Source organism: Gopherus flavomarginatus, chromosome 2 (assembly GCF_025201925.1).
Source record: "Gopherus flavomarginatus isolate rGopFla2 chromosome 2, rGopFla2.mat.asm, whole genome shotgun sequence".
NCBI lineage: Eukaryota > Metazoa > Chordata > Testudines > Testudinidae > Gopherus > Gopherus flavomarginatus.
Genome location: NC_066618.1, coordinates 267,979,304 through 268,006,366, shown reverse-complemented (window position 1 = coordinate 268,006,366; position 27,063 = coordinate 267,979,304). Strand labels below are relative to the sequence as shown.

The following is a 27,063-nucleotide window of genomic DNA, read 5'->3' as shown; positions in this document are numbered from 1 at the left end:
AGTAGTGTTCAGAGGCATAAATTTGGAGTTAGCTACCCAATTCCCATTAATTTAAATAGACAGGTGGGGCCAGTTCCATAGAAAGATTTATTTGAGAGCATAAGTCCAAAATTTAGATCCTCATACCCTCAATCAGATGCCCCCTAACCCTGTAGGCACCTAAATCCCTTAGGCTCCTAAATTTCCACTGATAAAGTCTCCTAGGTGCCTAAATGTCTGCCTGTCATTCCTGCAGGTACATATATTCAGAAGCCACATTAGAGCACCTATGGTGGGTCAGGTCCCTGCACACAACACAACTGGAAGAGGTGCTATTGCCCCCTTATGCTCTATAGGCCAGTGGTTAGAGCACTCACTCAGGAATTGGGAACTGTCAGTTCAAATCCCCATTCTACCTGGAGCAAGGACTTGACTCCAGGGTCTCCCACCTCTCAAGTGAAAGCCCTAGCAACTGAGCTGTGTGGCATTCTGAGGGTGGCACTCTCAATGTCTTTTATATGTGTGAGAAAGGACTGAGCTGACTTTGTCACCTAACTCCAGTAGCGAGTTTATGGTTCTGAATGGAGACAGGCACCCAAACTTAGACCACATCCCTCTCCTCAGCACTTTCTACTGGCTAGCTTAGGCAGCTCTCCACTCAGCATGCTGGCTTTTGTGAATCCAATTTGTAGGCTCCTCACTCTTCCCATGCATTTTAAAGAAAGCCTGTGCACCTAACCCAGGGTTGTCAATGCCAGTAGGTGGCAGGGTACCTAAAGTTAGGGGTCCCCAATACTCAGTCTAAGTCCCCTTTGTGGTTCTACCCCATGGATGTCTAACTTCCTTTTGAAAATCTCCCTGAGTTTTTTTCAGAAGGTATAAAAAATGCAAGTATTTCATACTTATTGAAGGTTACACATCTAAAGCAATATTATTTGTTTCTAACACATTTATAAAGCACTTATTGCCATAGCATGTAGGTTGATGTTTCTACTACAGGTCATTCTTTCTTATCCTCAAAGCGTTGTAACACAACTTCTTTACTACATAACATGTTACTACAACAAGGTAACCTAATATTATAGAGGCTTTTGTTGCAAAGCATACCATTGTTGTGATAATTGTAATCACTTCTCCCGTGTTCACATTATACCAACAGTTGGGGAAGAGAGCTTTCCAAAGTCTAATACAATTTCTCAGGACAATCAGCTGAAGGAAGGATAAAGACCAAACATAGTTTTTAGCATTATTCTAGAAGAAGCACAACACTTTTCATGGCAAGATTCCTTAACAAATAACAATACATTGGCCTGGTGCTAACAGGAAACAGACGCCTTCAAGGCTAGGTAGTAGAGGATAGGTAATTTTCAAGGAAAATACAGAGGTCACAATTTGGCATAAAGTTTGAGCCAACTCAGGAAGAGCATTAGAAGTTGCTGGAGGTAATAGGCCAGATCCTCAGCTGGTGCAATTCAGTGTAGCTTCCTTGGTCTGGCCTGCTGACTTTCAGAGGATACATAACATTCTCCAACCACCATCACAAAAAATGGACTCTACAACTCAGTGATTCCCCCAACCTTTTCATTCCATGGACTGCTTTGTAAGAGGGAGCTCTCTCACTGACAGGGATAGCTCAGTGGTTTGAGCAGTGGTCTACTACTCCCAGGGTTGTGTGCTCAATCCTTGAGGGGGCCATTTAGGGATCTGGGACAAAAATCTATCAGGGGGTTAGACTAGACAACCTCCTGAGGTCCTATCCAACCCTGATATTCTATGATTCTATCCAATGCCCTAGCTCTCCACTGCCTCTTTCTGAAAATGGTCAGATTTGTGAATTTCCAGGAAGAGATCTGCAAATGAGGTCCCACCAAAGCTTACAATAAAGCTCCTGGTTTTATTGTGACAACACTACATGAGCTATGTAGTCAAATAAGGCTGCAGGTCTTCTCTATCCCCTTGTTTGGAATGACAACATTCAAAATGGCAATGTCTACCAGTTTAGAGAAGAATGACCATAAAACCCTTGCAACCTTGCCTTTGAACCTTGTATCCAAATATCTGTGTTTAAAATTTCTGGGTGAATTTCTTTAATTCATCTGTGTTTCTCACATAGATCTATATGAAGTGGATCCTCATGAAGCATTGTATATAGTGATTATCAATGTATTTATCATTCAGATATAAAATGATTGGCATATGATGACATTTTTCTTTAAAAAGGGGAAATATGAAAATTATTATTAACAAAAGGATGGACAATAGCATATAAAGTGTTTGAATAACAGTCAAATGGTGACTGACTTAAATAATCTTCTAATACATTTAATAGAAAAGTCAGAGCATAACTGCCCCTGAACATGCTCCTTGTTAATTTTACCTTGTGACCTAGTGACATTGTGCAAAAGGATCTTGCAATCCAGATCATGTGAAAAGCTCTCGGGAAGCATGTGCCCTTTGATTTTATTTCCGACCAACACATTTCTTCTCTACAGTCACAGAAATGTTCACACTTTCTCCACTTTTATCCATAGCCTACATTATAGTCTTGTTGATACTGTGCTTTACTGAAATCATAAAAACTGTCCTGCTCCTCTATGGTCCAGTATAACAGAAAGGTCCAAATCTGGTATAAGAGTAAGTTTACCGTCTGTCTTTCAAATGGTAAGCAAAATACGGTTCAATATTTTAGGTTAGGCCAGAGGTTGGCAACCTTTCAGAAGTGGTGTGCCAAGTCTTCATTTATTCACTCTAATTCAAGGTTTCACGTGCTGGTAATACATTTTAACGTCTTTAGAAGCTCTCTTTCTATAAATCTATAATATATAATTAAACTATTGTTGTAGGTAAAGAAAATAAGGTTTTTAAAATGTTTAAGAAGCTTCATTTAAAATTAAATTAAAATGCAGAGACCCCCAGAATGGTGGCCAGGACCAGGACAGTGTGAGTGCCATTGAAAATCAGCTCACATGCCACCTTTGGCACACGTGCCATAGGTTGCCTATCCTGGGATTAGGGTTTCACTCTCCTGTAGGTGCTCTGCTGCTGAGCTCAAATTCTATAGGCACAAACACAACATACAAGGGATCAGAAAGAGACATTGGGTTTTCAAAGGAACCGTTCATCCAACAAGGCCACTCACATACTCTCCCCAAATAAGCCACATTTTGAGTCTGACAGATCAGACTTGAACACTGCATGTTGTGTTTGATGGACGTGAGCTTGCATTCACAGGGTTCAGGAAGCAGAAGAGGGATAAAAAGTGTCTAGTCACTAAGTGCCCGCAATGCAGAAAGCCATTCCCAGAGTCTGTGAAGAATAAAGCAGCCAAGAGAAGCCCCCATTCCGGAACTTAATGACATGATAAATACCCAACATACTACAGAATTACAGTATATCTGGTAAATTGATGGGCAGTAGCTAATGGACAAGAGGTTTGGGCCATAGTTTCAAACAAGCCTCAACACTCTTACACATTTACCCATCTGTGCATGGAAAGCCTCCATTTGTACATACAAACCAGGTAATTAGGAAGGCCATTTCCTCAGCAGCTACATGCAAATGCCACCACCATCACCTCTTTGGGGTTTTTTGTATTTTGTTTGCTTTCATGACTGCAGATTTTAAACACACAAAATGCGTGAGTGTGATTTCAGAGAAATGTGACCAATAAGAGAGTCATCTCAGTGTTCAGACGGGTAGCTGTTACATTTTTAGGCTGTTTTTACAAGAATGTTTAGTGATGATCTCTTACACACCCTCAGAACACGGGTAAGGCAGTAGAACAGTAGAAATCTCCAATACAAGGGTGAATGTATCTGAAGTATTCAAAATAGATTTAATTTCTTTTAATGAAAATTTGTTGGTTTCAAATTTCCCAGCTTTTCACTAGAAGTAACAGCATCATTTAAAAAACAAAACATGTTGCAAAAGAGCATCCCCACAGTGGGGATCAATGTTTTTGTCTTTAGATGGTTTTAAAACAATGTAGTAATATGTTTTCTCAATCATATTTTGTTTAGACATATACTGTATGACATAAGGTTGCTTGACATTTCCCATACAAATGAAATTATTAGAGATGGTTTAACCTAAAAAAATTAGGAAGCTCTTTTCAGTTGACATAAGCAACTACAAGTCTTGATACTTACAGAAACGTGTACAAACTGTTTATAATTTTGAACACAACCTACCTTAACCTTCTCAGAGCCTCTTCCCTTCTAGTGCACTCAACACTTGCTTTTCCTACCTTTTTGCCTACTTCTCCTCTTCATGACTCACTCCAATGGCTGACCTGACGAACCTAGGCATCACTGTAGACACTACAGTGAAAATCTCAGCTCAGTGTGCAGCAGCCATAAAAAAAAAATCAAACAAAATGTTAGAATCTATGAGATACTGATTAATACGGACATATCATAGTGCCGTAATATAAACCAATACTATGCCCTCACCAGGAATATGGAACCCTCTATCTCAAAAAGAATATAGCAGGAGAGGGACAGTTCACAGATGGATGATGAAAATGAATAGGAGCACGGAAAAGGCGAGAGCCAGAAATTATTGGGACTGTTGACCTATGGCAGGAGATCACTAAGATGAATAATGAATAGTATAAAGAAGGTAGATTAGGCACTACTGTTCACCCACCTCATAACACAAAAACAAGGGGACAGTCAATGAAATTGAAAGGTAGCCAATTTAGAAGTGATAAAAGGAAATCATATTCCTACACAAGTAGTCTGTGAAACTCATTGCCACATGATATCCATGAGACCAAGTGTTTCCTGGAATTCAAAGAAAGATTCGATATTTAAATGGATAACAAGAATATCCAGCGTTGTTGTAGTATATTAAAAATAAATAAGATCTTTCAAGCTTCAGGCATAAGCCAACCTCTAACTATTGGGGGTTAAGAGGAGAATTGACCTGGGTCTGTCTATCCCATACCTGCAGGGTTTCTTCCTCTGAAGGGTTCCTTCCTGTCTTGTATTGGTATAGACAGGCTATTAGATGAGCTGGACCATTGGTCTGATCCAGCATGGCAATTCCTATGTCTTCTTTTGCAGCTATCTGGGAAGCCTGCACTTCCCTCTTCCTTCCCTTCTTCCCTCACAACTCTTCAAAAAAAGCCACTCTCGCCATTCCACCCTCTACCCTAACACACAACCATGCTGAAAATCTGGTTGGTGGCCCAGCATCGCCTCTGCTGAATTCAAAGTAGAGAACTCTGATGTTAGAGGCTTTGGGAACACTTGTGGGGGCTTGTAGAGGGATATGGGAAGAGGCTTCTCAAAAATTGTGAACAGGGATCGGGAGAAATTGAAAAAACGAAAAGAGGGAAAATAAAAACACATTAGTGTACTAATGAGAAACCTCTCTAAAAAAAGCCCACATATAATCATACTTGGAAGCATGTGGTGTGATAAAGAGTACTACTAAAAATATTAAAGGGGGAATTAGTCTTAAGAAAAGAAAACTTTGATGGAATGTTTCACAACTTCCCCCTACAACACCTCCCAGTACTTTTTTTATTAGTACCATTTCAGAATTTTATTTTCTTTGGGCGGCATTTGTAGGACACCACTGAATGCAAAACCCCAGATCAAGTCCTACCTTCCTGCTGCTCTTGTCCCTGTAAAATGAAATGGTAACTAATGCAGCTTGCCATGTCTGTATTTTGATACTATAAATGGAATCCAGCTGAATCTGTGTTCCAACTTTTAAACATGAGTGTTAGGTTTTCTCTGTTCAACTTTGTCTTAAGTTTCTACAAGACCATGCTGTAGTTACAGTACATCAGTTGTCCAGCTTTCTCCTTCTTTGGTTATTAGCCCCGTAGGTATAACTTTGTAATCAAAAAGAGGTCAAATGTATCAAAATAAAAGTTGGCCAGAATTTATCTGGCATAAATCCTCCCCCCAAGATTTGATTATGAAGTGTTACTTGTGAAAAAAAAAACACTCCACTGAGTAATATCCAAAATCTAAGAAATTATTTTAAAAGACTAAAAACATAAATAACATAGGTCTGACTGCAAAGGGTAGGATAAACACTGGATGTGTATACTACTCACTGTCACTGTTGTATCCAGTGGTTTAAATTCCCCAAAACAATGGATTATTATAATCAGATATAACTCTAACAGCAAAATCTGCTGACACAGGAGGAAGTATGCACTGCAAAAAAATCTCGGTTTTTGAATTCCAGCTCAGGAGTGGGACTCCCATTGGACTGGGAATAATGAACACTAAACATTAAAAAGCTCCATCTTTGTTTGCAAGACATGGAATTGTTCCATGGAGTCAAAGAAACCTCACATCACTGAACTAAATATGTGCACTCCTCGATCATTATCTGATCCTGGTAGAATTCTGTTAGTGCTGCTTGCAACAGGTTCACAGATGTTTCTGAGGAGTCAATGACTTTTCCATAGAAAGGGAACAAGATGATTACCCAATTCAAAAAGGAAAAGATCCTGGTTTTATTTTTATCAAGCTAGCAGCGGAACTTTATAAGCTAATTTGACTTGGAACAAATGCTGCCTCTCCCCACCCCCATGTGGATGAAAGGCACTTGCATTGAGGATTCACACCCCAGGGATGCTGCTGACCCTTGTTCTAACTATGCAAGACCCATTCCACAAACAGGGAATCCAGCTGCCAAGGCTTTGACAGTCATGGAGAGGGGGCCTCCTCACTCTGCAGCCTGAAGGGGAGGATTCATTCCTTCTCCTCCCTCAATTTTAGCTGAGCATCTTTATATAATGCCTAGGTAAATGGCCAGTAGGTAAAATCCTGACCCTGGCTAATTCAGTGCCAAAACTTTCACTGTCTTCAGTGGAGCCAGGATTTTCAGTATTGCCATTTCTTGTGGTATTTGGTGTTTTTCTTAAGGCCTAGCCACTCTACTTAGGAGAATATCAGTTTAATTTTTTTTAAGTTGTAGTAAGTTTTTAGTGCTATGGTTGTGGTGAAAAGCTGGAAAATAAGAAGCTTTAAGGTTAAAAAAACAGAAGAAAAATAAAAAGCTTATATTTTTTAAACTCTCATGATTTTTAAGCCAATCTCATTATTTTGGAATGTCTGACACATGATTTTTGAACAACCTCAGGTTGGCAATACTTTAATTCACACAAAAAACCAACTTCAGCACTAGTATCATTGACCATGGATTTCTAACCATGGATTTCCAACCAGTGTTAGCCTTCTAATCCCTTGCTTGTCCATTCAATTATTTGTAACCACCACCTGTTGCATCTTCTTTTAAATTAGACTGTAAGTTCTTTGGGAGAGAGACTGTCTCTTACTCTGTGTTTCTACAGCACTCAGAACAATGGGCTTCTGCATATTACCATACTATAAATAAATCATAACAACATAGTCCAACTGATAGAATATATGCAGGCTCTAGTATTGGATTTCTTATGGTAACAGTATATTGCCTAAATTGGGTTGATTATACTATATTGGGTTTTTCCAGACCCAGCAATCTGCTTGTTTTGACAAACTGATGAACAAGAAGTTGTATTTTTGCGATATTTAAATGGAAAAAAAGATCCACTAATCCTTGCTCCTCTTTCTTTTGAGCATTTAGTTGTAAATTTTTCATTCCACATTTTGAAAGTAAAATTTTACTTTCTATTTATTCAAGCATTCATACTATCTACCTGATAAGAATTACACTTATCCAATCAGAGAACAGAAACTAATCATATGACTCATTTAACCAATTAAAATTAAGCAAGACAGGTTAACATACATACCTTAGATTTAACAAATTAATGACAGGTTTTGCTGAATACTTTCAAATGAATAAATTTGAGAAAAAAATCACAAGAGGTGAAATTATACATTATGAAGTATTAATTTGACTACTGTACTTACATCAGTTGTGAGAGGTGGAAATTAAAGTACTGTATTAGCATATAATCCATTTTATTTTATTCATAGTTATTTTCTTCCATCACGTCAGCCATATTATGCCATCTGTCATACTATGCATACTCAGTGCACAACTCAATGTGCATTCTCTTGAACACAAAATAACCCAACACAGCGATAAAACAAAACCTTTGCCCTACTAACGACATTTACAGGAGCCACAAATTGGCAATCAGTTAAAGCTGTTAAAAGAAAATGGAAATGCTTTGTTAACTGGCAGTTTAATTCCTTGTTTTTAATTGTTTCAGGCTGGTGGTTTGATGCCTGCGGTCCTTCCAATCTGAATGGAATGTTCTATACTGCTGGACAAAATCATGGAAAACTAAATGGGATAAAGTGGCACTACTTCAAAGGCCCCAGCTATTCCTTACGTTCAACAACTATGATGATTCGGCCCTTAGACTTTTAAATGCACTCAGCAGTGGACACAAAAACAAAACACAATATCACTCTTATCTGAAGAACTTCTTGTGTAACCTTCAGAATTAAAAGGCTGGGGGCTTCATGAAAGCAACAAGTAGGAGCTACACAAAGTTGCTCCACTATTCCTTCATAGCCTGCAAAAACTCTACACAAATCAGCCCATATGCTGATGACATTGGGACGGCTTGGCTTATGAGAAGTGGCTATAATGATTTTTCCAGTGGAGGAGAACAAGTGAACTTTGTGTTCCTGTTATCATGACTGAATCTAGTGTCTGTCGGCAGATGTCTTTTCCTTTGTGTAAAAGATGCAAAAATATACTGGATAATATTGAAGAACAGAAGCAAATCTACCATAATCTATTGAGAAGAATAGTTTTCAGCAGAGAAATGGCATCACATCTATGCAAAAGTATTACAGACAAGCTTTTATTAATGTACATCTGAAACTATCCAATATGACCACTCCAATCATTGTCTTTCTTAAGTGAACTGAAGTTAGACGGATGGAATTCTCTTAAACCCAGAATCAGATAGTGTATGCTAGAGTTATTTTTCATTCAGCCCTTTTCAAATGTAAAACATGTTCCTGATAAACATACTGAGTCACAGTGCATGAAGAACGATAAGGATAATATGCAGAAAATCGTCAATTGCTGAGCACTGTTAGGGCAAAGTAAGTGTAGGTAATCCAGATAATTGGCATAATCCTTGAGCTAGGATTTATAGCGTGATAACAAAAGTAACCATGTTTTTTTCCCCTGCAGCTTTTGCCTGCATTAAGGACAGCCTGAATGTCACATTGAAAAATTGGAGGAAAGTTTAAAGAATGTGAAATATATCATGAAGAAATATGTTATTTTGCATATACGATTTCCTTACAAAGTACACAGGAAAGCAGAGTGTTAGGGTGTATAAAAATGGCATGAACATGTAGTTTACCTGGATGGATTCATTTTAAAATATCTTTGCATGTGCACACGTTAGCATTAATTATTTTAAATTGTTATTAGATCTTCATTTCTTCACTATATTATTTCACCTATTTTGTGAATAACTGAAGCAAGCCAGCTTTGCACTCTGCTTCAGCTATTACTATAAAAAGTATTCATCACAACATTATAGAAAATAAAGGAATAATTATAATTATGAATTGTAAATAGCATGTTTATATCTCTACAGTAAGAATAATGGCCATTTAATTTGTACATGCTGCTTTGACCTATTCAATGTACATGAATGCAAAACTACAACAGGATATAATATTAAACTAACTCTAGAAAGGTGCTACACGTTACTTCCCAAAAAAAGGTGTGATATTAAGTAATTTCTGTCATACTAAAAATGTGGCTTGGGTGCAGGGTGAGCTGCACATTCCAAATATTGGACTATTTAAAACGCCTATAAGAAAAAAGAAAGTTTGTAGCAAAGAGGTTAGGTTGCATCCCACCTTAAAGCTATTATACTTTCCATTTAAAAACCTCTGTTGACATAATCTGATGGGGAAATCAATTTTGGAAATTAGTCTCTACATTCAATTCCTGCTTTGAGAAAAATTAAGAGGCTGATCCTACTCCAATTGAAATCAAATTTAAACTGTCCATTGATTGAAATGGGAACAAGATCAGACCCATTAAACATATGTGGCTGGGGTTGTTTGTTTTTGTTTTATTTTTTTAAAAAAAAAGCTATTGTTGAAATCAGACAAAATAACAATCTAGTGGTTGTGGGGTTTGGTTTTGTTTTTTATAGATTTTTTTAAGGCAACATGAAAGAACAAGGAGCACCACATGATTCTTTTATAATTTTGATAGCTCAAAGTTTTCCAGGTAGGGAGGGCTTTGTTTTTATGCATCTGTATGCTTTTTTTTTTAAACAATCCTGCCCAAGGAGTTAATTTTTTGTGTTCTGTAGGTTAAATTACCCAACAATTTTTTGCTCAGCAGTTCTTCATAGTGCTGCTTTGTCTGTTTCCAGCAATCTTCGCAATGTGTACAGTCGTCGTTTGGATGCAAAAACTGTGGTCTGCCTTCCTCTGTGTTGTCACAATTTTTCTTTTTTTCCAGGTCTCTGAGTTAGGAATGCCATTTTGTAGATACTGTTGCAAAAGACAAAATACATCAAAAAAACAAAACAAAAGCATGATATATACTGTTTATTTATCTGGGTTTGAAAAAAAATGGGGACATGAGTTCCTGTCCTTTATAATAAAACAATTTAAAAATATTTGCTGACTCTGTCCTTTGCTTTGTTTTGAGCATGCATTTTTGTGGCAGAATGATATGTCGTCTAACATAGTGACATCTTTCCTTCTCAATAATGTTCAAATGTTCAGACTTCTTATGCAGGAATCTTCTCTAGTTTTTTGTGGACAAATGAATATCTTCTTACCTTTAAAATACGTATCTGGGTTTTATTTTACTCATTTTTCTTGGTTAAAATAATCAGATTATATTCCACATTCTTAGTCTGACAAATACAACTTGCTTTCAATTTTTTTTAATCTCTCACATTCCACTGGCTAATATACAAATTAAAGTGCACTGGTTGTTTCTCTTGCTCTTCTGATTGTTTGTTCTTTAATCATCCATTGGTTCATGGTGTCTGGCAGTGGCAAATTTCAACTGATTGTTGTTCTCTCCCCTCGAAATTCCTCTTGTTCCATTTGTATGCCTCTCAACAATTGAAGGACCAGTTTCAACCTCTCTTTGTAGTCCATTTATACTCATATTCTCAGGAACTTCATCTTAATTAGACTTGTTCATTGTACACATTCAGATCAACCTAGCTTTCTAATAAATCCATAAGACCACATTTTACCCTTCAAACTAAAAATGCTGCAGTATGCAACTGAAGAGGCACAATGAATGGGAAAGGCTTTTATTTGGCTTTGATTCATATCAAAAGAACAACTGCCCCGAAAATGAGTAAGAAGACTGCTTTTTAAAAACTTATCAGTGATAATAGCAACATCACTTCTAGTCTCGATTTCATCTTTTTTACTATCGGGGGGTAGCCGTGTTAGTCTGTAGCCACAAAAACAACAAGAAGTCCGGTGGCACCTTAAAGACTAACTGATTTATTTGGGCATAAGCTTTCATGGGTAAAAAACCTCACTTCTTCAGATGCATAGAGTGAAAATCACAGATGCAGGCATTATATACTGACACATGCAGAGAAGGGAGTTACCTCACAAATGGAGAACCAGTGTTGACAAGGCCAATTCAATCAGGGTGTATGTAGTCCACTCCCAATAATAGATGAGGAGGTGTCAATTCCAGGAGAGGCAAAGCTGCTTTTGTAGTGAGCCAGTCACTCTCAGTCCCTATTCAATCCCAAATTAATGGTGTTAAATTTGCAAATGAATTTTAGTTCTGCTGTTTCTCTTTGAAGTCTGTTTCTGAAGTTTTTTGGTCAAGTTTGGCTACTGTCGGAGAAAAACTCAGTTCTTGTTTTTTGTTTGGGTGCAGCAAAGTCAGATACTTTATTCTGTTTAGCAGCTACAACAGGGAGAGAGTGCACTAGGACATAGGGTCTCCCCTTCCTAGACAGGTCTCTCAATAGGTAAACAATTACAACAAGCATTTATACTTTTGTTACAGACAATAATAAGCAACAGCTGCATTTTGTTTACACATAGGTCATCCTGATATCTTGTTTTTCTCACTTCTGAGAGATGCCAGTCTATCTACACATTATCTACACAAGGTCAAAACAACTTCTCACACAGTTCTTTTCTGCTCGCCTCACACAATCCTCGCTTCTACAAATCTCGCGTTATTAGGGTTACAGTTAGCCTAACTCTGGCTAACAGAGACAGTCATGCATTAAGTTCCCCTACAAATCCCTGTCAGTTCTTTCTGTTCTTCCACGCTCCCCCCTTTTGTACTTCCAGTACAACAAATATTTTCAAACCTCTATTTGCGTTAAGCCATGGATTTCAGCTTCTACATCAGATGTTTCAACCTTAGGGGTTTTGATTGGATGTAATGACAATGCATAATTAGCATGGACACGAAAAGTATTACTTTTAGTACATCCTTTACTACAACAACAACAACATCATAATCCTAAACTAACTAATAGCAATATAAGCAATGATATTTCCATAGCAATAATATGATGGGGTTGTTGTACAGTTTTAGTTATAAAGCACAATACATCATACTTAGTACATAAAATAGACACTCTATAAGCTGTATGAAAGGCATATTTTTCAACTTGATATATATTTTGAAACATGAATTTGCCCTTTTACTTCAGAGATTCTTTGAACCTCTAGTAACAATGAAAGCAAATCTTGAAACCATTCAGGTACTAAACTAGTCCAATTAAAGGGTATCTGGAACCTAAGGCTACTTGCAAAATTCTATCTGCAGGCCAGTAAACAATATGATTGCCTGCAGTGGTAATGAGATTAAAATGTATATCTTGCAATGTGGTGGTTTTAACATACACACAGCTATCAATAGCTTTAAAAAGTAGGTGTCCTGTCAGAATAGTTCCTTGTCCTCTACCCTCCCAGCAAATGTTATCATGAACAGTGACAACTTCCCCTGCCTTCAGTTTATAGATACACTGAAGCTGTATAAACAGTCAAAATGTCCATTGACTCCCTATTCCTATCCAAAATGTCAGGTGTTATTCTAGGGGCACTGACTATAAATCAGTTAGGTATACCTGGTGGTCTAATTTCCCAGATGTCTCGGTGAATGATCCAGTCCCACATGCATCCTCCCCATGGACCCATCAGGATTCGATATGTGGGAGCCCACATCCCCCTAACCAGTCCATATGCTTGGAAGGAGCACTGTGAATGTCCACACTTCCATCCAGAAAGTCTCCAGTATGTCTCCATGACCACAGATCAGATGGTACTCTTGATGTGTCTGTAAGGGCAGTGGGCCAAGCCTGGTGCTCAAGATCATTCTGAAAGGCCATCAGCTGGTCATTCAGGAAATCCTGAATTTCTAAACATACTAGATCCCACTGCAATGCCTTCCCAGCCTCAGTGATATTCAATACCATCTCTGTCAGTAACTTCAGTTTCTTTCATAGAACTAAGGGTGAAAATGACATGTGACTCACCAACTCCAGCCTGTACTTGGGTTAAATGAGCTCCAAAAATAAGGCTAGTGGCCTTTTCTAGTTGGCCCAATTTCTCATCATGTTCTTGGCTTTTAAGAATATTCCAAATGGCTGCTGCACTATTGGCCCCATCCCATAGGGATCCGGTCAAGTTGCTCTTCTTCCAGAGGAAATAACCCAGGTCCTCTGTTGTGCTAATCTAATGGCAGCCCCTTGTGAGCAATTTGGGTATGTAGAGGTGACCTGGAAACTGGATAAGGGCAATGTAAATTTGACAGTTCCTGGTGTTGTATTAATCACAGTCCATTGATATCCTAATACATCTCTCTTTGGTGTAGTACTATATCACATCTGCTCAGGTACTTTCAAGAGGCATTAACATTAATAGCATAGGAGGGGGTGTATTGCAATAAGGTACAGGTTACATTATTAGTCACTGGAATGGTTTCAATACAGGTAAAATTTCCAGTGGCAGAACAAACTCTTTGGGTATTTGTTTAATTAATCACTAATTGAGTGAGCAAATAACAATAAGGGCCTCTTTCATGTAACACAGTACAAATTCCAGGAATAGCCATCATATCTACTTCACTATGGAACCCATCAATTTCAATTACAGATTCTTGGGGTTCATTTGTAGTGATATCATATACTTCTATTTCCACTGATCCATTTATTCTCCACTCAATTGTTTGCTTATATGGGATATCCTGAACTTTAAACATTTTTTTCCCAAACAATCTTTAAATATATCACTAAAGTGTGAAGGCTTTGGCCATTGGTATATAGCATTGTCTGTATTTGGGTGTATTACAGGAGTAATAGTGTAATGGATGAGATGGTGGGGTACTTGCAACAAGGTGCCTTTGGTACTTGTCATTTAAAATCCAATTAGGGAGAGCAATACATGCTGAAGGATTTATCCAGAACACAGGGCGCAGCCTGTGAAATAAACCCCAAAATCTAATCAATACCACATTCCCAAGCATGGGTCCCACAAATTTCTTCCTGCCAGTGTATAATTCTTTGTTTCTTCACCAGGATCAGTTCTTAATGTTCTTTCTAGTCAGGAATTCCTGGACTTTGGCAATTTCAGTGGAGTGAGTGTTCCTTCTTTCCTGAAGCAGTCATGGTTCAGCATCCTACAGGGGAGAGGTTACCAGCACATCACCCTGTAATGGTTTTGATTCTTCTAGAAAAATCCAGAAGCACAGTAGATCTGTCAGTGGACAAGGGAGAGGTTACTAGCACTTCACTTTGTCCTTTTTCCCTGCTGTCCAGAAGGCACAGCAGAGCTAGAAGGAGGAATAGGCTAATCATCAGTACGAGAATCCTCCCAAGGTGGAGTGGTCTTTTTTGCAGTGAGAATCATGGGTCCAGGCAGTCAGTCTTTGGCACTTCACAGCGGCGCTGGTAGTCAGCAGGACTTAATAAAGGCCTTTTCAGCATGGAGCCAAAGCAGTCTTTCGTTGGTGGACCTTTACATAGACTCATAGACTCTAGGACTGGAAGGGACCTCAAGAGGTCATCGAGTCCAGTCCCCTGCCCTCATGGCAGGACCAAATACTGTCTAGACCATCCCTGATAGACATTTATCTAACCTACTCTTAAATATCTCCAGAGATGGAGATTCCACAACTTCCCTAGGCAATCTATTCCAGTGTTTAACTACCCTGACAGTTAGGAACTTTTTCCTAATGTCCAACCTAAATCTCCCTTGCTGCAGTTTAAGCCCATTGCTTCTTGTTCTATCATTGGAGGCTAAGGTGAACAAGTTTTCTCCCTCCTCCTGATGACACCCTTTTAGATACCTGAAAACTGCTATCATGTCCCCTCTCAGTCTTCTCTTTTCCAAACTAAACAAACCCAATTCCTTCAGCCTTCCTTCATAGGTCATGTTCTCAAGACCTTTAATCATTCTTGTTGCTCTTCTCTGGACCCTCTCCAATTTCTCCACATCTTTCTTGAAATGCGGTGCCCAGAACTGGACACAATACTCCAGTTGAGGCCTAACCAGCGCAGAGTAAAGTGGAAGAATTACTTCTCGTGTCTTGTTTACAACACACCTGTTAATGCATCCCAGAATCACGTTTGCTTTTTTTGCAACAGTATCACACTGTTGACTCATATTAAGCTTGTGGTCCACTATGACCCCTAGATCTCTTTCTGCCATACTCCTTCCTAGACAGTCTCTTCCCATTCTGTATGTGTGAAACTGATTGTTCCTTCCTAAGTGGAGCACTTTGCATTTATCTTTATTGAACTTCATCCTGTTTACCTCAGACCATTTCTCCAACTTGTCCAGATCATTTTGAATTTTGACCCTGTCCTCCAAAGCAGTTGCAATCCCTCCCAGTTTGGTATCGTCCGCAAACTTAACAAGCGTACTTTCTATGCCAACATCTAAATCGTTGATGAAGATATTGAACAGAACCGGTCCCAAAACAGAACCCTGCGGAACCCCACTTGTTATACCTTTCCAGCAGGATTGGGAGCCATTAACAACTACTCTCTGAGTACGGTTATCCAGCCAGTTATGCACCCACCTTATAGTATCCCCATCTAAATTGTACTTTCCTAGCTTATCTATAAGAATATCATGCGAGACTGTATCAAATGCCTTACTGAAGTCTAGATATATCACATCCACCGCTTCTCCCTTATCCACAAGGCTCGTTATCCTATCAAAGAATGTTATCAGATTAGTTTGACATGATTTGTTCTTTACAAATCCATGCTGGCTATTCCCTATCACCTTACCACCTTCCAAGTGTTTGCAGATGATTTCTTTGATTACCTGCTCCATTATCTTCCCTGGCACAGAAGTTAAACTAACTGGTCTGTAGTTTCCTGGGTTGTTTTTATTTCCCTTTTTATAGATGGGCACTATATTTGCCCCCTTCCAGTCTTCTGGAATCTCCCCCGTCTCCCATGATTTCCCAAAGATAATAGCTAGAGGCTCAGATACCTCTTCTATTAACTCCTTGAGTATTCTAGGATGCATTTCATCAGGCCCTGGTGACTTGCAGGCATCTAACTTTTCTAAGTGATTTTTTACTTGCTCTTTCCTTATTTTCTCTTCTAAATCTACCCTCCTCCCGTAAGCATTCACTATACTAGGCATTCCTTCAGACTTCTCAGTGAAGACCGAAACAAAGAAGTCATTAAGCATCTCTGCCATTTCCAAGTCTCCCGTTACTGTTACCCCCTCCTCATTGAGCAGTGGGCCTACCCTGTCCTTAGTCTTCCTCTTGCTTCTAATTTATTGATAAAAAGTCTTCTTGTTTCCCTTTATTCCCATAGCTAGTTTGAGTTCATTTTGTGCCTTTGCTTTTCTAATCTTGCCTCTGCATTCCTGTGTTATTTGCCTATATTCATCCTTCGTGATCTGACCTAGTTTCCATTTTTTATATGACGCCTTTTTATTTTGTAGGTCACGCAAGATCTCAAGGGTAAGCCAAGGTGGTCTTTTGCCACATTTTCTATCTTTCCTAACCATCGGAATAACTTGCTTTTGGGCCCTTAATAGCGTCCCTTTGAAAAACTGCCAACTTTCCTCAGTTGTTTTTCCCCTCAGTCTTAATTCCCATGGGACCTTGCCTATCAGCTCTCTGAGCTTACCAAAATCCGCCTTCCTGAAATCCATTGTCTCTATTCTGCTGTACTCCCTTCTACCCTTCCTTAGAATTGCAAATTCTATGATTTCATGATCACTTTCACCCAAGCTTCCTTCTACTTTCAAATTCTCAACAAGTTCCTCCCTATTTGTTAAAATCAAGTCTAGAACAGCTTCCCCCCTAGTAGCTTTTTCAACTTTCTGAAATAAAAAGTTGTCTGCAATGCAGTCCAGGAACTTATTGGATAGTCTGTGCCCCGCAGTGTTATTGTCCCAACATATATCTGGATAGTTGAAGTCCCCCATCACCACCAAATCTTGGGCTTTGGATGATTTTGTTAGTTGTTTGAAAAAAGCCTCATCCACCTCTTCCACCTGATTAGGTGGCCTATAGTAGACTCCCAGCATGACATCACCTGTGTTTTTTACCCCTTTTAGCCTAACCCAGAGACTCTCCACCCTTCCGTCTCCTATGTCCATCTCCACCTCAGTCCAAGTGTGTACATTTTTAATATATAAGGCAACACCTCCTCCCTTTTTCCCCTGTCTATCCTTCCTGAGCAAACTATACCCATCCACACCAACATTCCAGTCGTGTGTATTATCCCACCAAGTTTCAGTAATGCCAATAATGTCATAGTTGTATTTATTTATTAGCACTTCCAGTTCTTCCTGCTTATTACCCATACTTCTTGCATTTGTATAAAGGCATCTAAGATACTGGTTTGATTTTGCCTCCCAGCTTTGCCCTGACCCTCCTTCCTCTCTGCCATTATAGCCCGTGCTCCCTCCTGTTTCCAACCCATCTCCCAGGTCTTGTTCCCCACTTACCTGTGGGCTTTGCTCACCTGTCCCCGTCGAACCTAGTTTAAAGCCCTCCTTACCAGGTTAGCCAGTCTGTGCGCAAATAAGGCCTTTCCCCTCTTCGAAAGGTGAACGCCATCTGTTCCTAGCAGTCCTTCCTCAAGTAGCATCCCGTGGTCGAGGAAGCCAAAGCCCTCCTGGTGACACCATCTTCGCAGCCAGGCATTCACCTCCATGATGCATCTGTCTCTGCCCGGACCCCTACCTTCAACAGGAAGAATCGAAGAGAATACCACCTGCGCTCCAAACTCCTTAACCCGTACTCCCAGAGCCCTGTAGTCACTCTTGATCTGCTCAGCGTCACACCTCGCAGTATCATTTGTGCCCACATGGATGAGTAGCATGGGATAGTAGTCAGAAGGCCGGATAATCCTCGACAAAGCCTCTGTAACATCTCGGATACGGGCCCCTGGCAGGCAGCATACCTCCTGGGATGAACGGTCAGGGCGACAGATGGGTGTCTCCGTCCCCCTCAGCAGAGAGTCTCCAACCACCACTACCCTACGTTTCTTATCAGTGGTGGCAGCAGACCTCCCAGCCTTAGGGGTACGAGGCTTCACCCCCTTAACTGTTGGGGGTGATTTCTTCTCTCCTGTATCTTTTACCACAACAGGAGGGTTCGCAGCAGCGGTGGAGCACTGCCTGCTGCTAGAAGTAACCAGCTGGCTGTGTCCACTCTGAGCCTCCTTCTCCACTGGTGTGTCAGGTACACCCTGAGGCATCTCCTCTTCCACTGCAGTGTCACTAGTCCTGTCAACTGGGACAGCACCATCAGCTGTCTCCACATGGATACTGTCCAGGAATTGCTCATGGACATGGATGTTCCTCAGCCTGGCCACCTCCTCCTGTAGCTCTCCCACCTGCTGCCTGAGAGATTCCACCAGTAGGCACCTTTCACATTGGATGCCACCCCCAGCCTGGATATCAGTAAGTGGAAATTGCAAATTACAGTCTTTGCAAGCCCACACCAGAATCTGGGTAAAAGCATCCATGCTTTGGTGCTCTGTCTGGCTACAGGCGCAGGTGGAGGAGACAGAAGCAGTGCTGGCACAGGTGTTGCGGGTCCTCCTCACCATTGTAAGCCTCCCTCTGTCAAAGTCTCAAATTCCCGTCTACAGCTCTCTGTCCGCTCCTCTTTGCTGTAAACAGAAAGGTTTTCAATGTGGCTCAGGTTATGGGTTCAAGGGACCAATGGGTCACAGATGAGACCGACAAGGGACCACCCCTCCCTTCCTACTCCCCTTCCCAACTCCCTTGCAAAACTCCCTGTTAGCAGCTCCTGTTCGTATACATATATCCAGTCTCCTGGTTCCAAGGAGTGGCAGGGCTGCTAGGGTTATTGGGTAGTGCTACTTTACCTCTGAGAAAAGAAACCTAACACTTTTCATTAATGCCTGGCAGTATTTTGCAAATCTCATAGCTGCTTCGGCACATTCAACCCCCCCCTTTTCTTGGTTGTCAGCCAAGTCTTAGTTGTGAGCAGTGTCCTTGAATGGGGCCAGTGTCTTATCTTTAGCCTGAGCTTGCTAGCTATTTTTTCCAGTTAATTCATTCTGTTCTTTTTCCTTCTTCCCTTCTTGGCTTCTTTTAACCTACAAAGGAAACTTCCACTCTTCACTCATACACCTTTTTCCCAACAATGAACACATAAACATTGCCATTATACAGTACATTAGTCTTATTATTCAACGTATGCCACATATACCCTTCCACTAAAATAACTTATTACAGAGCTTAGGAGCAACAAGCCAGGACAAGCACACTCACTTTGAGGAGTTCACTCAATACAACCTCTGGTGTCCAGTAGCTTCCCACCATCCCCAGCCCTCTGGCTAGAAATCTAAGGTAGCCAGAAGAATCCCATGTACAATATGGGGAGTGGGTTAACTTTTCATGTCCTTGCTTCCAAAGACTGTTGGCATGCAAATTTTAATAACAATTTTCAATTAAAAGATTTGGCCAGTGAAGTTTCTTTTCTTACTTAAGGAAACGTATTAGACTTTAGTATATCACATTTTCCTGATTTATCCAATCACTTTGTATTCCAAGTTGAATAAAAAAATTATCTGCATTTTAATTTAACCCTTTTGTTTGATTTTAAACTAGACTATCCTATGAAAATATTAAACACAACAATTCTGGCCAAGAGACAAACACAACAAGACAGAACATAGAACATAAAATATAATTCCTATTGTGCCAGTAAATGCATGGTATGTTAAATGCTGTTCAGCCGGCATCAGTTTTCTCTGATTATCTGAAAGACAAAAAACAGAGGTCTACCTTTCTGGGCAGTCAATCATCACTTAAAATATACAAATACCCTTGTTGATTTCAGGCAAAACAGAGGAATTACCCCATATTTTCTTGTATTTGTTTCATAGGCAGCCCAGGTTTCAGTGGCTTCTACCTTATCACTTAGATAATTTGCTTTAATACAGATGCTTTCTGGCTTGCTTCTGGATCCAAAGCTATCCACAGCTTAAAGATTCTTACCTTAAAAGGGACATAATTAACTTTACCAGAATTTTGATGGCTTTTTACTTCTAACTCCTGCTTTCAAACACTGAAAGAAAACATCATTACTTATAGTGGCCCCTTAGAGCCTAATAGAGTTTTAATTACATAGCACTGTATACATTTCTTTAGCTAATTCGACTAAATTGTTCATAGCCAAATAATTGCAATCTAATAATTTCTTTGCCGAATTTATTTACAAACATTTCAAAGACATCAAGAACTTTCCTTTTTAGCATTTTTACAAAGTTCAACTGCTGTTCCCGCCAGCAACTACAGAGTTAACTTCTCACTCTTCTTTAAATCACTTGCTTGTCTCCCAACAGCCACTTTTTCCACTCAAATCACCATTTCAAGTATTGTCCTGGGTATTTGAAATCCCCATGCTTACACTTACTTACTCCTTCCTTTCACTACACCCTCAAAATTTTCCAACCTGTTTTTCAATCTCTCTGTCTGTTGCCTGTCCCCCTGGGCCCAATCCTGCTTTTCTAGCTGAACCGTCCCTTCCATGGGCACCAACTTTGTTCCACTACCAGTTTAGCTAGGAGGGTGGGCTTCTCAACTAGCCCCCCTCCCCTTCCTGGTCTCTTCCCTTAAACATTCTTACTCACAAGACTACCCGAGTCCTCCCTCATGAGGCTTGCCACCTGGGCAAAAACACACGGCCCATTGGCGTTTTACTATTCAATTTCCTCTTGTAGCAAACACATTGCTGTTATGGTGTATGCTGAGCACAAATGGTTACATTTTGACAAGTCCCTGAAGGACCAATACTTGCTTAGCCAGTGCTTCCTTTTCTACCTGGAAGTCCTGTCTCAAGACCTGCAACTTGCCCTGGGCGTAGGTTTGAGTTGCTGCCTGGTTCATGATCTGTGCTCTAAATTGCTCAATTCTAGTTATCAAGTACACATCTCTTCCTTTTTCTCCAACTTCTCTATTGCCCAAGCCTGCTATGACTGGAGGTAGATCCACCTGCTACCCTTCCCGGTCAACCAGGGTGAAGAGAGGAATGCTAAACCCCGCTCCAGTTCTCAGACTTACTGCAGCTGAGAGTGGGCACACCTTTAATCATGCAGTCCTCAACATATAACACCAACAGTACCAAGCAAAGCAAACATTAAATAACAAGAGTGAAACAAATAGATGGTGTAAATTCTGCAGGGCTCCCCCCCTTTCAGTCAAACTGTGACAAATTTCTGTTACCAATCTATCCCTCGTGTCAGGTGATCAGGCTGATACTGCAGGATCGTTGGGGGAAGATAAGAAAATACACCATATAACTGAATTTTAAAGCTTCATTAATAAAATAATAGAACAACAACAGAGAGTGTTGAGAATGCTCCCACATCACTCAGGAAAAACATTAATGCCCCAAGCCCTAAGCCACTTTCATACTCACACATGTCCAGACTGGCCACGTCTGTGTATAACGTTCAGAGAAGGGGAATAGGTGGATGGGAGATTATCCTCTATACAGCTTGTCCAGAATTTCCAACATGCTTCCGCTCTTGGGAGGGTTGTTCTTTTACACCCTGGAATCTCCTGTGGCGTCTCTTTCAGAGATTCCAGTCCAGGTCGGCTGCCTGTGGCTTCTTCAGTGTCACCAAGCCACATTGGCTCCAGGATCACAAAGGCATACTGTTGGATCTCACTGGACAGTTAAGCTTTGCAAATGTAATCTCAGTTCTATAACTTGTATTGTTTTTGGTTTGCCTCTGTCTATATTTTTACACAGCCAGCTGGGGCCAAAAGCAATTTTTCTCTGTACTTAGCATGGTCTGCATTGATTCTTGACCTTGAACACAGAGCAACTTTCCCTACCTCTGGGCCAAGCTGAATTTCAAATTAACTCGTTCCTTTCCTCAATAGACAAATTGCTCACACTATGTCAGAGGCTTTTTGGTGATTAAAAGCTCCTCTGAAATGTATGATCTTATCTAGATTGAAGGTACCTTCTAGTGGGCATTGTTTAGATGGATTTTCACACGTGTAAAGATTCCAATTCTCTAAATATCTGCAGGTTTTAGGACCATAATGTACGTACATGAAATATGCTAGGGTACCCTTAGGGGGCGAGGTGGAATGTTTAGACTGTCCCCCCCCGTTTCCACACACACACACAGGGAGGATGCCCTGTCCGCACTAGCAGCACATAAACTAAGGATCTCTCCCTACAGGGTACTCACACAGGAGAGACTAACGAGGATGGCCATGACCCTCCTACATCTCCCTTCAGCAAAGAGCATCAGTTAGTCTCAGGGAGACAGCGCCGCTTACTCTGATTGCATCCAGTGAGATGATCAGACTGTCAGTAGCCCACATGGAAAGGAAAGGGGGAGGGAAGATGGGTTCACACGCTCCTAGACCCAGGTAGCTTCCTCGCCGGACGAAGCCAGGCTGAGTCAGCCCACTGTGGGTCGGATCTTCTAAAGATCCTCTAGTTACCGGGTTTGCATTAAAGTAGTCCTGGTCACGAGCTTTTGCTTCGCAGAGTACTCTGGGCGTCTTCCAGTAACAGTCACTCACACTGGTGTACACACACACACACACACACACACACACACACACACACACACACACACACACACCCCAAGGTCTTTTATTTCCATATACCATGATGTAGCTGTACCTTACGTCTGGACCCAATACCATGAAGCAGTATAACAAACCCTCTTGAGGTGGTAAAAAAAACCCTCAGCACTGGTGCATACCTAATGCATTTCCTTATGCATTACCTAATGCAGTTCCCTATGCATTACCTTGTTGGCCAGCCAAGCATTTACCCAGTACTGTTTCAACCTAACCTTGTTGGAGGTGGCAAAACCATTCCCTAATACCACTCTGCATCTGATCTTGCTGCACAGTCAATAAGTTCAGATGGCGTAAGCCCAACAGGGACAGAAGGCCCCACGGACAGTCCTCCTCCAACATCACAATAGAGATTTCAAAAAACCTCATACCTCTCTTGTGGCGCCATGGGGTTCGAAGGGGAATGATCCATAGCAGCTGCCTGTGTCTCAATAGGCATTGCCATCCCGGACCAGCCCCCAAATTGTCGGAGAAAAACTCAGTTCTCGCTTTTCGTTTGGGTGCAGCAGAGTCAGATACTGTCCAAGTACAGCTACTGTCGGAGAAAAACTCAGTTCTTGTTTTTTGTTTGGGTGCAGCAAAGTCAGATACTTTATTCCGTTTAGCAGCTACAACAGGGAGAGAGTGCACTAGGACATAGGGTCTCCCCTTCCTAGACAGGTCTCTCAATAGGTAAACAATTACAACAAGCATTTATACTTTTGTTACAGACAATAATAAGCAACAGCTGCATTTTGTTTATACATAGGTCATCCTGATATCTTGTTTTTCTCACTTCTGAGAGATGCCAGTCTATCTACACATTATCTACACAAGGTCAAAACAACTTCTCACACAGTTCTTTTCTGCTCGCCTCACACAATCCTCGCTTCTACAAATCTCGTGTTATTAGGGTTACAGCTAGCCTAACGCTGGCTAACAGATACTATCATGCATTAAGTTCCCCTACAAATCCCTGTCCGTTCTTTCTGTACTTCCACACTACGTTTAAATCTGTTACAGAATGTCCAGGAAGATTGAAATGTTCTCCTACTGGCTTTTGTATGTTACCATTCCTGATGTCCGATTTGTGTCCTTTATTCTTTTACATAGAGATTGTCCGGTTTGGCCAATGTACATGGCAGGGGGCTTTGCTGGCACATGATGGCATATATAACATTAGTAGATGTGCAGGTGAATGAGCCCTTGATGGTGTGGCTGATGTGGTTGGATCCTCTGATGGTGTCGCTGGAGTAGATATGGGGACAGAGTAGGCAACGAGGTTTGTTACAGGGATTGGTTCCTGGGTTAGTGTTTCTGTAGTGTGGTGTGTAGTTGCTGGTGAGTATTTGCTTCAGGTTGGGGGGTTGTCTATAAGCAAGGACTGGCCTGCCTCTCAAGATCTGTGAGAGTGAGGAATCATTTTGCAAGATAGGTTGTAGATCGTTGATGATGTGCTGGAGAGGTTTTAGCTGGGGGCTACATGTGATCGCCAGTGGTGTTCTGTTATGTTCCTTGTTGGGCCTGTCCTGTAGTAAGTGACTTCTGAGTACCTGTCTTGCTCTGTCAATCTGCTTCCTCATTTCTCCAGAAAGGTATTGTAGTTTTAAGAATGCTTGATAAAGATCTTTTAAGCGTTTTTACTTTTTACTGTGACAAATACACAGAGGGCAGATAAATTAGGAGAGGTGTATTTCACACCAGATAGAATCTGAAATGATTTCTAATTCTGTCTAGCACATCACCGTATTGTTGTTACATCAACTCTTCTTCTGATATTCTCCAGCATTCAACAATTCAGAAATATAAATCCTTAATTGATGAAAATATGGAGAACTCAATCATTTGCTAAAGAAGAGATTCAACATAAAAAAAAGATAGTGGAGAACATCTACTTTTTAAAAGCAAGCATAAAATAGATCAAAGTATTGGGGAGATACTGGGAGGGAGTGGCTGGCTCAAGAAATTATTAATGAGATATCAGAGGGGTAGCCATGTTAGTCTGGATCTGTAAAAGCAGCAAGTTCTGCGGCACTTTATAGACTAACAGACATATTGGAGCATGAGCTTTCGTGGGTGAATACCCACTTTGTCGGATGCATGTGAGATATGGAGCCTTTTACGATGAGGACACCAGTATGATTCTAGCGCAGATGACTATTGATCAGGTCTATATTAATCAATAGCCTATATAAAATGAGTTGGCAGTTTCCATCTAGTTTCTAACAGAATGTCAGAAAACACACCCTCTTAATCCACCTCTTTGTTGGTGGAGCATAGGACTGAATGGTCACAGAGACTGAGCTAACCATTAGCCACGGACAGTGGGCCTCCTAGGACAAGACTGGAGCAAACTGGGAGGGAGACATGACAAATCCTGCTCAGTATATGAAACCAAATGAAGAACAACTCAAATATCATGGAGGAGTTTTTAGTTGTTTTATTTTGGAGGAAGTAGCATTTTTAACTCAATTGTCGATGGACAATTTCAATAAGGACTGCAATTTTTTTTTGAGTAGGTATATGTCTATCTTCAAGCTAAGATGACTTCAGCATCAATCACTTGAGAAAATGCATGGTGTTTGGATATGAAAAATGCTATTTAATAATATACCATGAAATTACAGAAGTTGGGAATGAAACAGCAAAATTCTTTATGAAAAATGTTGTGTAACTAAAAGTTTCAGTTTTGCATGCTACAAAACATTCTCCCAATGACTGAAGTGCATCTGGTTTGTGGAGAATAGCGCTTGTGACACTGCACCCCATATTCTTCACAGAGATATTGTTATGATTATGACATAATCATAAAGTATTTTATGCAAGATAAGTCATCTGAGGTGTCATTGGAAGGGTTATGATTTACTAAATATGATTGTCCTATTTGTATGAATGTATCATTTTTGTATCTGAAGTTAGGAACATTAACTATATACTTGTATTACAAATGTGTTTACACTTGGGGAATGCTCCCTAGGCGAAAGGCTCTCAGTCTAGATGGCTGGCTGGAAAGGGGCCATTCAGGTTAATGAGCCATTAAGAGAAAACAATAAGCTTTAGGAGAAGCTTATCTCCCACCTGGGAGACTCTGCAGACAGCCTCCAACTCATGGTTGCTGTGACACTACAGGGACATGTGATCAGGTCACCTGGTGCTGGACTCCATCTTGGGATACCAGTGTTTTTCCACTGACTGGGCGTGGGAAACAAGCTTTGAAACAAAGGGTTCCCGCCATATGCAAAGGCTATTCAAAGCAGGGGAGTGACATCATCGTGGCTTTTCACTGACTCCCCACCCAAAGAGACTCCTGGAAACACCTGAGGAACAAAGACTGAACTGGGTGAAGTGCTGGACCCAGGCTAAAGGTGAAGGACCAGGGATTGGGGTGGGGCAAGGGGGTTTGGTTTTGTGCGATTAGAAAGTTGGCAACCTTAGCCTCTATTTCTAGGCAGGGGGAACTGGGAGGTACAAAAATATGCTCCTGTTCTCTCTCTTGTCAGGAGCCCAGTCTGTGCCATTTATGACATGGAAGTGCCATCGCACTAAGAGTAGGTCTGCTTCACTTCTAAGCTACTCACAGCGTTCAGCAGAAGTCAAGCTCCACAAGGCCTGAGGACATTGAGCTGCCTCACAAAAGCAATAAAGTGCTACCAAAGCACCCTGCTTCCCAGGCAAGTGAGCTGGAGGGAAGGTGCCATTGCCAGCTATCCCTCTATGCTCTATGGGTAAAAAATTGAGGCTTTCCAAGGATATCCTTCGTTTAGATTGGGAGGTGGGAGGCAGGTTGATACCCTGTCTGTGGACCTCTTCCAGGGAGAGGAGAGGAAGTGGGTGGGGGAAGAAAGGGAGAAGTTGATAGAATATGTAGTCGGGGGTTCTGAAGGATGAGATGAAGAATCAGAGGGCATGGACAAAGAAAGAAAAGGACACTGAAAAAGAATGTGTAGGAAAGACTAAGGTGAGAGCACAGGAACTGAAAGAGAAGAAGGGGAAAGACAATGAAGAGAGAGATGAAGGAAGCAGAGCAAATAACTTGTAGGCAGATGAAAATCAACATGTCTTTGAA

At 40.7% G+C, this 27,063-nt stretch overlaps 1 protein-coding gene across 1 annotated transcript in view; it reads left to right on the top strand.

Annotated features, from left to right (window-relative positions):
• The window catches only part of ANGPT1 (angiopoietin 1), a 212,683-nt gene extending 202,169 nt beyond the window's left edge, over positions 1–10,514 (top strand). The window contains exon 9 of the mRNA XM_050941004.1: positions 8,168–10,514. Within this exon, the coding sequence (XP_050796961.1) occupies positions 8,168–8,328 (161 nt within the window). The 3' untranslated portion in view covers positions 8,329–10,514. The remainder of the gene's footprint in view (positions 1–8,167) is intronic.
• Positions 10,515–27,063: the final 16,549 nt, after the last annotated feature.